The following is a 12,158-nucleotide window of genomic DNA, read 5'->3' on the forward strand; positions in this document are numbered from 1 at the left end:
CCGTGGCCTCTTAACAAGGCTGGCCCAACTTGTCTTTACTGCTGTCACAGTCACACAAGTTTTACCCTTTTTCTCTTTTATTTATTTATTTATTTTCTTGCTCCACGCTGCCAAAATAGTCTGGATTTCCGGACAATGTCTGGCCCGAAATGAGTAATGACAGAAAATGATAGCGTTGGTACCGATCCACTTTGGATGGCAAGTGGATGGAAAATCGCACATCAGTGTGCGCTCGGACGGCTGCACTTGATGTGCAACACAGAGCTCGGGAGGCCGGGGCAGTTTCTTGGCACCGCCAGGAGCATCGGAGGAAAGAAGAAAAAAAAACACACATAAAAGAGGGAGGGTGGAGAGTGAAAGGCGAGAGAGAGAACATTCACAAACATTCAAATTTCAACCCCGCAGTTTTGTCAAGTGTTTTTCTCCTTCTCTCCTCTTCTCTCTCACCAGCCTCTGACGGAGGGAAACTGGTGGATATTGAAGCCTAGTGGGGAGTGTTTATTCGTCCCTGAGCGCTCATAAAAACTGATGGTTTTATTGTGCCCCCCTTTTTTCTTCTTCCTTTATCCTCCTCTCTCTTCTTCCAGGAGATTTGCACTGTGGCGACCTGTTGCGACTCTGCCGTTCCAGAGGAACTCCAGCCGACGATCATGTAAGCATATATTGTCTCTGCTGTGATTGGCCCAAACAAACCGCAACATGACAACAAGCTGCAACAGGTGGGCGGGTTCAAGGGGAGGGAACCAAACAAACGCTGGGAGCCGGGGATGTTGCTCAGGACTCATCTGTGCTGCAGTTGCACTGCTTCGCGCCTGTCATCAGAGGAAGTGTTGTGTCTGGGTTTACCTTCCTGTCTGCTCCATGTTTCACTCTCCCAGTCTCTTGCCAGGCTCTTTCCCCGTGTCCCCCTCTGCCTCTCAATGCGTTGATGTGGTCTGAGTCTCGCCACGGCTTTAATGTGAAGAAGAAGAGGGAGGAGATTTGCCCTCTGGAAAACCTCTCAGAGCTTTTATACCTTCCAGCAGAAACACCAGCCATCTCCACATGTCAAAGCGCCCAACGACGGATTAACGATCTGATGCGAGACATAATATAGGACTTTAACGCACCTTCTTCTTATTGCGAGCCTGTGTACGGTGACCCCAACCCAGGCCAGTCAGTGCAGAAAAGTTAGGAGGGGAACGGATCAGCGGGAGTGCTAAGCAGTAATGTCCCATAAGAAGCCGGGGCTGTAGGAGATCAGGAAATGGGGGGGATTGTAGCTAAATTACCCTTATAAATCAAAGATTGTTGATCGCTTCATGATGAAGACAGAAGACATAAACCATGTTTCACAAGAAAAAGACAGCAGCCGAAACAATTAGATACAGCCTGCAGACCTCGGTTTTAGGTTCAAGTAGAAAAAAACCAATGAGAGTGTAGAAATACTGCAGGCTTCTGCAGTATTTCACAGCATAACTTTGAATTAGCTCCCTGATTTCTCAATAAATGGCGACTCCGAACGGGAGTGGCTTCGTGGGTGAACTTTCCTGTGAACTTTCAGAATGACCGGGGCCGCTGTTTTGGATTTATGTTGCAACCAGTAATAGATTAAATTAAATTTCATCTTCACCGCCTTCCCTCCCATCAGCCACCAAACGGAGAAGTAGGCTATGTTTTGTGCAGTGGAGGTCGGCACAGTCGTTGCTTTTCAAGACTGCAATCATTGTGCAAAAAAAAAACGCAGCCCATCTTCCTCGTCCAGCAGGCGAGTCCAAAACAATAATTGCTTCCTGAGATCTCACAATACTTGTTGCATGTTCCTTTTTAGAATCTTGAGAAATGCAACGTTTCAAGCAAAAAAAGAAAAACCTGTTCCCGCCTACTGCGGCTGCTGTGCCTACCACAAACGCTCGCAGCGCTCTCCATTGCACCTGAGTGAAAATCCCTAACCTGCAGTCTCAAAATGACAAAGACATTAGCTAGGATTGACCAACAGTTGCCAAACAGCAATTTTCTTTGTATATGGTGAGCTACAGTGCATGAATGGAAGCCTATCCAGCTGGCATCATGACTGCGCATTACAATATGACCGCGCGTGCATGCCTGTAGCCATGGAGGATGCTGCCAATATCTGCTGTGGGTCCTGCGGAGCGTGTAGACCCGACCCGCCCCACACAGACTCCCGTCTGCAGCTTACCGACGTGGTGCTCTTTACTTGACGTGTGCGTTTTGCGTCTGAAAAACATGAATGAAACAATTGTCCCCCCGTGCTTCAAAGACATTATCCATATGCCTTTGTTTTTATAGACCACTTGTATTCAGTGTTCCCTCACACACCTCTCCTGTGCTCCCTGCTTGCTTTGTCCTCATAGCACATAATGTACAGCTTGCTCCCTCTTTTCATCCTACACTTTCCAAACATACATTACACCACACTTGTGCTTGGTTTTATAGGCCCGCTCTGGTTCCACAATGACCCCATTGAACCAGAACCTCGTTCTTATTGGTCATATTTTTCACTGTAGATTACCACTTTGGGACGGACATGTCCATTTGACTGCTTGTTTCCCTCAACATGGCGGTGAGCCCTTAATGTAACGTGACTCTTTCAATATGCAGCTCCGAAATAACCAACAGAGCTACGCTGACCACCTCTAAACTTAGCATTAGGGCTCTTTTACCTCAGATTTTAAGCCCTGGGGTGAGTTATGGATGTTGTCATTTCCTGGTTATGTTCAACCGCATACTGGCATACATGGTGCAGGATGGCCAAAAATAGCCTGCTCAGAAAATAAAGACAGACAGTACTGTACTGTTCCCTTACTATTTCATTTTAATGGCCCAGTTCCTCTTATGAGTTATGGGATTTGTAACCCCCCTCTCTCTATGCACAGAGGGCAGGTGTAAAATGTACTAAAGGCCACCGCGGACCATACCAAAGGAACATAAGTCTCCCTTTGAGCTGTGGCTAAACTTTCTGCAGCAGTTGTAGGAAGTCCCTTGACATGGTCCTCTCAGGACTAGATGAATATCTGGGGGGTGATGAGAGAAAGAAACTCAGTTAGAGACAAATATTGGATCCAGTTGGAGTGTAAGAAATGAGTTGAGTGAATAAAAGGGAAGGGTGTAAAAGAAAAAACAGTAAGAGGAGACTGAGGAAAGATGAGGATTGTGGAAGGAGCAATAGATGGAGAGGGAGGCAGTCGAGGGGTCACATTCGGTAGCAGATGTGGCCCCGCGGAGCGGCGGTGGCTCGGTCAAGAGAGATGGAGGGAGACAAAGCTTGGATCGCGGCGGACTGGCTGGGCCCCGGGGCCATAAAGTACAACCTAATTGAAGGATACCATGGAGACCCCGCTGTTACCGAGCGGAGGACAGAGGTGGTGATTGAGGAGGGGGTCCCTTTCTGTCTCTCCCTCGCTCTCTTTCCAGCCCGGGAGCTCCGTCGGCTGGAACAATATTGATCTTGGCGAGGGTCTGCGTGAGCGCTGCTTAACCGTGTTCATTTATGTCTCAGATTCGCAAGATATATATAAAAAAAAAAAAAATCCCTTTCCTCGCTTTTGCTCTCGGCGCATTCACAGATGCATTCCCCGGTTATGAAACTGATGTTTAAAGTGCCATCAGTTATTAATCTGGTGCAAGGGTTACATCAACTATTTTACATCTATAGTTGTCAACCTGCCTCCTTCCTTCTTTCACCCCCCGGTTCCCCTCCCATCGATACCTGGCTCTCCTCCAGCCTCCCCATCTGTTCCCTCTGAACATACTCTCTGGGCTATCTTACAGCACGTCTGTTCCCCTGTCTGACATGCAGACCTCTCCGCTGTCTCATTGTTTGGTTTGGTCCACAGTCTGCCAAACACGTGGACACACTTATCGCTCACCTTGGGGGTCTTTCTACGTCTCTCTCTCTCTCCCCCTCCATACATTACGCCGCTATCCCTCTCACTCCAGCGGGCGACTGAACCATTACGAAATGCCGCCGCGATATCGCTCTTAAGTGGCCCTGAACCCGGCCCCTTGTTCAATCTATCCATCCATTTCATTTTTCAACTTAAACGCTTGCAGACACGGGGAGCAGATTCAGGGCGCAGCAGAAAAAGTTCCATTTTATACTCGGAGGTTAGAGCCAGATAACCCCGCTGAGACCACCCCTAAAGTTTTATAGACGAGGTTGTTATTGTTTCCCTTCACGTTAAAATTCCCCGCACATTGGTTCATCGTCCGCATCCAAATTCTGAGTGACTTATAACGTTTTGTAATATATAAAGTCATCCTCTTTAACGCAGACCAGCTCCGCTCTGTCTTTCCTTCGCTCCCCTCTCCTGACTTTGAATAATCAGTTTTTCAGTTTGAAGGACGGAGGACGCATGACAAAGAACTCACCCTGTGTCATCTGGAAAATTCCACTGGTCTCATGTTGGTTGTTTAAAAAAAAAAAAATCAGGAGAAAGAGATAGAGTGAGAGAGAGAAAGTGACAGAGTCCAGTTTGTTGAAGGAGAAGGCCATCTGTGTGCTGGCTGACTGCGGGGGTGACATCAGCTCATAACTCAGGGCCATTTACAGGGTGCTGACTAGGGGTCAGTCCTTTGTCTCTTCCTGCCTTGTAAGGAGATAGCAGAAAGATTGTCTACCAGCACGGCCGCTCAGTTTAATGTTTCTCTAATGGGTCGTACGGCTTGGCTGATCGTTTAACCTCTCAATCATGTGGTGATGATGACGAGGACGATAACAGGGAGGGGTTTGATGATGAAATATGATTCAGTCTAGTTTACTTTGCTTTCAAATAATCCGTCTGATTGTCCAACCGTAGCCTCCGTACCACAGCTGTGTGATATTAAAACAAAACTCACATTGCAGTGGGGTTTTTATATCACAATATGAAAAAAAATACAGGGATTTTTATCCTAAATTGTTTACATTTTAAAGGTAATCTATTTTCCGTATGTATTCATAAACTCACGCACTCTGGACAGTCGGCCCTGGTTGACAGGTTCACCGGGAGCCCCGTTCCTCCATGCAGGGAGAGGGGGGTGAAGCTAGTATTAAGTCAACAGCACCAGTATAAAAAGTATAAAAATAAATAGAGTTCATTATGAAACTGTGGCGGGCCGTCCTAGGCTGTTGGTCATTAATCAGAAATACCGGATTAGTCATAGAAACTATGAATCATGGGAGTTCTCCTTTGTATCAAGCAGCAAACGTGTATATATAAATATATATCCCAGCCCTGCTCTGTATCTAGTTGCAATGTCGTCATATTTCCGAAACTTAGCAAAAATGATTGTTATCATAACTAAACCTTAACGACAGCCAAAATTACAAAAATAAGATCCGAGTTGTTTTAAACTCGAGTTATCCTTCAATAAACATTACAGCCACTCGTCTTTCTCTTTTTGTCATCCATCCTTTTCCTCGGTTGCAGCTCTCCCCTCATCTCACCCCTTCTGTCGTGCTCTGTGGTGGATCTTTGGTATGGGAGCGACATGTGATACACCCCTAAGTGCGAGTCCCTTTCAGGGGATGCATCCCGTCAGGCTGGTTAGCAGCTGACTGCTGCTGAGAACGTCTGGGAAAGTCGGCGGCTGCTGCCGGGGCCCACCGTGGCCCTCTATGCTCAGTAAATGACAGACTTGGCTGTCACCTGCCTGGCCGTCCACATACACATGAGATCATGACTCCTTCTCACTGCTCTGCAAATGTTCCTTTGGGTGAATTGCACTCTCAGAAATGGCCAAAGGAGCATTCTTAGATAGGACCATGTCCTGTCGATTTACATTCTACAGTGTTATCGCACGGTGTTCCATTAGACGGGGAATGTCGGTGTTCGAGGCTACCAGGCCATTAGGCGATGCAGTGGCGTTCCTGTGGCAGATAGGCACCAGATGAAAGCCTTCCAGAGTGTAATAAGGGCAGCACTTGGAAGGATTTTTCGATATCTTTATCATTCTCATATTGTCCTCGTTGTTTCCTCTTTCAAGTCTCCCTCTACAATTACCTCTCATCCTATTCTAAATGTGGTTCAGGTGCTGGTTCAACTTAAAATGTCACATTACGACGGGAGGAGGGCAATATCAGTGGGAACATTGCCGTAAACACTAACACGTGAAACAAGATGGCAGATAAAGGCAGACACTTTTGGCTCCACACTTCAAAAACAATCACGACTCTCGGCCCTGACGTCTTCTAGCACGAGAAGGAGCAGCCTTCGCACTGATGGCTCCTGACTGCTGTTGTGCCTAGTCATTAACTCGACCTGTGACGTCACATCTCCACGAGCTGTGGTGCGCTCTGGGAAATGAACATGCTGCCGTAGGGACAGCCCCATGCTGTGATAGATGGTGTTATGTATGTTTTGACTTAACCTCTTTTAGCCAAACTGGGAAGGGGAGGAAGCATTTATAAGTGCCTCCAAATGTTCACGGCATCTTAAAGCAAACACACACACACACACACACACACACACACACACAACCATCATCTTATAGCTGTTTGGATGGCACTCTGAAACATCTGGAGTGATTTCAAATGCTTCTTTAAAACCCTTTGAGTCTAAATATGTTTATTTCTGTGAAGTCACAGTGGATCCACCACAGACATTCACAGACTGTGTCTCCCTAGGTAACAACCGATGCAAATGTCTTCTAGCCAATAGAAACTGTATGTTATTCAGTAGAACATTTAGCTAAAATTAAAAAAAACAAGGTCCAGTTGCTAGTTTTTTTTGACTCAGAGCTTTTAACTGCATGTCTTGGTCTTCATCAGTGGATGGACTTGTGTTGTCCTCAATTAACCTGGATAGAAGTCGGGTTTTGGGGTAACATTCCTCCTAAGTTTATATACTTTATTCATGTCATCACAACTGAGCGTACTTAAAAGCTTTTTCCCAAGACAATGAGATTAGTTGACAATGAGTTGCTGTTGAGGTCTTGGGGAAAAGCTAGTAAGTTGACCTTGAATTAGTCTTTTTATTGGTGTTGTTGTTATTTAGTAAATTAATGTAGTAATGTTTCTTTTAGACACAATATTGATTGTAGTGAGCATTTTTCATGCAAAATAATAATAATTACAAAATGAAATAGAATTATGAACTACACGACTCACAAAAAGTTTGGGATATTCAGCTTTCAGGATGAACTTAACCTTTACAGGGTGAACTTAATTTGACCTTCTCTAAACTTATGAATGCACATGTCCAACTGTTTAATGTTTCAGTACTTTATGCACAACTTGCTGTTCTCTAATAAGGAGCTAAACGGCAAAATTCACAACAGGTGTTTGATCCTTGAATCGACCAATCAATGTCCTGGTTCATGATATAATATCACTGTAGGTGTATGTGAACTATTTACCATTTCCATAAATTTCCCCCGAAAGCCAAATATTCCTAACTTTTTGTAAGAAGTGTATTTCAATTTTGTATGAGAAATGACTCAAAACAAAATGTTACTATAAATTGTCAGTGTTGTGAACTGAGTTTATAGCATAGAGACCAGCTTAAAGGCCTTTACACACAGAGGGTGTGACAAATTAACAACACACAAATGGGAAATACTTGCCTGTGAATATTTTTAATCAAAACTATTCATATCTTTGCAGCAATGCAAAATTGTGACAGTTGCTACACTTCTTAATAAAGTTTGAAATAGACAGAGGACCAATTACTGGGATCCTAATCACCCAGAGCAATGTCATCGTTGTAAAGCTTGAGCTACTGTAAACTATTTTATTGTTAAAAAAAAAAACTTTTTTGCGGTCTAATATTCAAATTCGATATGAATGTACTCTTGACAAAACAGGCAGTTATAATAAATATAGACGTATAAAGTAGCCAAAAAAGAAAGGTAAAGCCAAAAGGCCTTTACTGTAGCTCAGATTAAAGTGTTTCCACATCAATCAGTATGTTAACCCTTTTTTTGTCTTTTGTTTTGCGTTTCTAAGATGATGTTGCTGTAGAGTTTGGTAGGTTCCCTCTTCTTTATTCTCCCATCCCGTCCCTCAACTTACTTTTTGTGATCCATAATTTTCTCTGTGACTCACTTCCATTCCTTGCTCCTTTTGCACTCACAGCTGAGGAGATTGAAGGTACTACTTGTCTAGCATTTAATAGGATTTTAGTGATAAGGTCACCGATAGCGTATTAATACACAAACAGTCAAACCATTTGTGATTGGTTCCCCTTCATACTTGTGCGTAACAAAAGGTCTACCACTCACCTCTGCTCTCCATCCTTCTTGTTTTCATTTGGCCTGTCTCCTCATGTCAAAGCTAATCGCTCTGAAAGGGGCAAGCATCCGAGATTATTATTGGTTCTTGCATTGTAAACCCTCATCTTTCACCGGCTGACTTATTATTATTATTATGTCATTTGGAGAATAATTCCTTCACATGGACAACTCCAGTAACCTTGTGCTTGCCCAACTCACTCATAATACAAATTTATTCATAACCTTAAAAAAAAGAAAGATCCAAAGCAATGGCCAGGGGATGGAGTGGACCGTAAACCCAGTTTATCCAAATTATATTTTAATGAACAGGGTTTATCAAACAGTTGTCTTTCTCCTAAAGTAAAATCATTATACCTTTTTATAGGGAAGAATATAATGAGGCTGTAGTCATTTGTACAGAAACCCTGAGAGGCAAGTGAGGGAAAAATATTTTTTATCAATTTTCTGAGTCTGATCTAAATTGCTTTCTCTCTTGTTTGAATTAAGAGCAGCTGGGGGGGAAGTTTTGCCAAGATAATCTTTTAAAGTTCCTTTCTTCATCCCTGCAATTAGGTAAGGAACGAGTCATCATTATTATTATTATATTATAAATGAATGAATCTGAAAACTATTCACAGACCCCCTGGGGCACCCTGAACCCCACTCTGAGAATCACTGGTCCAGAGTACGTGGAGAAATCAAAAGTTTGTTTTCCCACATATATAATAAATACTTATTATGAACATTATAAGATCATCCGGGCAAAACCTTGTTTTCCGCTGTTCTTAAGTCACAAAAACAGGAGAGAAAACACTTTAGATCAGACTTTCCCCCTCGTTTACCTCTCAGGGCTTCCGTACATTTGTCCCAAGATGAATCAGCTGGAGGTCACAGTGAACCACCCTTCTTATTTATCGCTACATCCCTGGCTGTCACTCTGGACAAAGTGGACATAATTAACTGAAAGTCCACCGTCATGATTAACAGAAACAATCAAATGAGATGTCTGTCTTGTTGTCTGTTTTCTATCGTGTGTTTCTTCCGCCTTTGACCCTGGAGTAGGTGCTTGTTGCTCTCATGTCTGACTATTCTCTTTAACACGATGTTGTGCCTGTTCTGGCTTCTCCTTTCTTTCTCTTCTCATCGCCAGAGGACGCTGACTATAGTAGCGGATTCCAACTAGGTGAGAGATGTTGCCTTCTACCCTTCCTTCTGTCCTCTGCCCTCCTGACGTGGCAGCTCCTTCGCTGCGTTAACTGTGGAGATATTGTGTTAGATCTACATGCATCCTTCCTTCATAGACCTGCCTTATAGTCCATGCCGTGTTACGCGTTGTTACCGTCACAAACAGTCATCTGCTTTTCATAATGTACTTGACATATTCCTCTCACTTCCAGTATTATTTTGGTAAAACTGATTCAACTTGGACTCTCATGTAAAAACACAAAGAGTGGTTCGGTAGTGGTTCGCGAGCCTACAGTGTGCTATTTTTTGCCCTCTTTGCTGACAGAACGAGTCCACTGGCAGATCCTGTCATGGATTTGCAGAATATGGTAGTTATCCTGTTCTGCCTCCGCTGTGGGTCCGAAGACGTCTTTGAGAGCGGTTCTGGATGGATTTGGGTTAGAAGCACGGCTTGTGTTCCACGCTTTGTTCTGGAGGTCCGGCCTGAGCACCACTCTGATTGATGTGGTCCCGGTCAGACTTAATGACAATTACCATGGCCTGCTTTGGTTCTGCAGCCCTTTCCAGAGAGCTGCTTCCAATTCTCTCTTGTACAGAAAATGTTTCCCATCATGTTTTTATTACCACTGTCGTTTTCCCGACAAATCATAAGGTATCGTCCCTCTGGAGGACCACAGGCCGTATGAGCTGGCTCATGCACAAATCCTCTCTGTCCATCTGCCTTTTTCTTCAGTTTTTAGGTCTCTTTATTTCTCTCTCTGTCCCGTTCTGTCTTTATTCAGAGGTTGAGGTCAAGAAGTGAACTCTCCTCGCACACTACACTCCAGATAGACTTAGACTCCAGTTTTCACAGGATATCCACTGCACTCGCAAGTTTATAAATACTGACTTTGAGCCATGTCTGCCAAGCTCAATCAGGGTCACTTCCTAAGGCCGAACTATGCCAAAATACCGGTCCCTTTTTTTCCACTCCTCTCTGTCCCCTTCAGGCTTGCCCTTACTGTCACCCTGCATGAGGTCAATGACCTCAGCCTCTCCTCTTCCTCCTCGGTACCCAAACAACATCCAGTACTCTAGCGGGTTAGCAGCATTTCTTCAGTCCAGCAGCCCAGAACGAGGTTTAACTGAAATGAGAGAACCTCAGGAGAAGGAGAGGAGAAAAAAAATTGCAAGTTATAATAACATCTTCTCTATGCGAGTACTTGCTGCATGGCTTTTCAGCCTGTTGGATGTGGTTGTGTGATTTAGAGTTGGCCCGTCCCTAAAAGTTTGAAATCCTAGAACTTACAGATGCTTTTGCAATGCTACTGAGGTTGCATGGGGAAATGAAGGAGGCGGTGGGAGGGGGGTAGGCAGTTGTTGTCCTTAGTTTTTGGTTCGTTTTCCCTTCATGCTTCTCTCAGTGATGCAACGTCTGTAAGTCCTTAGCCAAAAGCGATCCTCGAGCACAACTGGGGGGCGAGCAGATTCCTGTGCTCAGATGTTTCTAGATTTTAGAGCCAGCAGACTAGAGAATAAAGTCAAATTTAGGAGGAGGAAAACTGCATCCCATGATGACTTCTTATCAGGCCTTTCTAGAAAACTTGAGACTTTCAGTTCCCTTCAGAGAATTAAAGGGCAGATGTGACACACAGGGCAAACCTAATGTGTCACATCTGCTCTTTAATTCCATTCTTTAATTTTTTGGGGGTGCTTTTTTTGCACTGTGATATGGATGCAAACGCATGGTGACACATCACTAGCATAACCCCAAAAGTTACTACTGAACTTCCAAAGAGATGGATGGATGGATGGATGGATGGATGGATGGATGGATGGAGAGCAAGCAAGTGATTCAAAATCAGTTAAAGCTGAACAACCTGGGGCTGGGATATCCATCAGCTCCTCAGAATCCAATTATGTCCAAGTTATGGAAAAATGGTGAAGTGTTATAATGAACTGAACAAAAAAATATATTTTTTTTCCCGAGGAGATGAGTTCATCAGGTTCAATAGTGCAGGAGCCAAAACATTGGGATTAGTGCGTAGAAGGGAATCCTACTTTATAAAATTGAAATTATACGCATTTTTATGGATATCCAACATTCATAACGATCAGAGCATGTATAGGCACTGGCTTGACAGGGGTGCTGCTATGAGGATTAGCATTTACAGTTGTTCCTATACCGATGCCAGTATCGGAATTGCGGTATTGAGTATCTGCAGGTATATGCATCAATCCAAAATCACACTTGTTTAATTTGAGCTCATCACGCCACACAAGAACAACAGCAACATATGCTGTCTGACTGTACATCCTGTCTGATCACTATTGTGTGTGCAACTCCTGACAGAGATGAGAAAGACTCGAGATGTCTCACTCATTAGCTACTTCCACCATTCCCTCCAGGAAAAGATTGCTGCACCCAAATTGGATGATGGAAGTAGCAAATGAGTGAGTTTAATGTTAGCCAGAGCTGGCAACGTTTCAGCAATTAGGCCACCTCTTACACTGGGAAATTCAATGCAATACAACAATTACAGAAATCATCACATATAGACAGGTCAAGTTCAGGTATAGGAATCAGTATTGGGAAGGAAACACTGGTATTGGATCATCTCTATTAGTAACCAACCACTGTAGTTGTTTGACGAGTTGGGAAAGAGACGTGGAGTTCTCTTGACTGTGGCTTCGTTGTTGAGCATCTTCCCTGTCTGAACATCAGCCTGATGAGACAAACAGCAAAGCAGGCATTACAGTACTTCTGGCACTCAGGGACCCCTTTTGGCATGTTGATAGTG

At 44.0% G+C, this 12,158-nt stretch overlaps 2 protein-coding genes across 3 annotated transcripts in view; one reads left to right on the forward strand and one right to left on the reverse strand.

Moving 5' to 3' along the window:
- thtpa (thiamine triphosphatase) overlaps positions 1-12,158 on the reverse strand; it is a gene marked incomplete at its 5' end in the record, with an annotated part of 479,666 nt that overhangs the window by 413,888 nt on the left and 53,620 nt on the right. The window lies entirely within an intron of this gene.
- Positions 1-12,158, forward strand: part of mpp7a (MAGUK p55 scaffold protein 7a) — a 125,410-nt gene that overhangs the window by 86,782 nt on the left and 26,470 nt on the right. The window contains exons 11-14 of one of the 2 annotated variants that reach the window (XM_084034053.1): positions 588-652; positions 6,563-6,607; positions 7,928-7,948; positions 9,344-9,376. In XM_084034053.1, the coding sequence (XP_083890179.1) occupies positions 588-652; positions 6,563-6,607; positions 7,928-7,948; positions 9,344-9,376 (164 nt within the window). The remainder of the gene's footprint in view (positions 1-587; positions 653-6,562; positions 6,608-7,927; positions 7,949-9,343; positions 9,377-12,158) is intronic. The other variant, XM_084034054.1, reaches the window with a different exon arrangement.

The sequence above is a fragment of the Eutrigla gurnardus genome, assembly GCF_963514095.1.
Source record: "Eutrigla gurnardus genome assembly, chromosome: 18".
Taxonomy (NCBI): domain Eukaryota; kingdom Metazoa; phylum Chordata; class Actinopteri; order Perciformes; family Triglidae; genus Eutrigla; species Eutrigla gurnardus.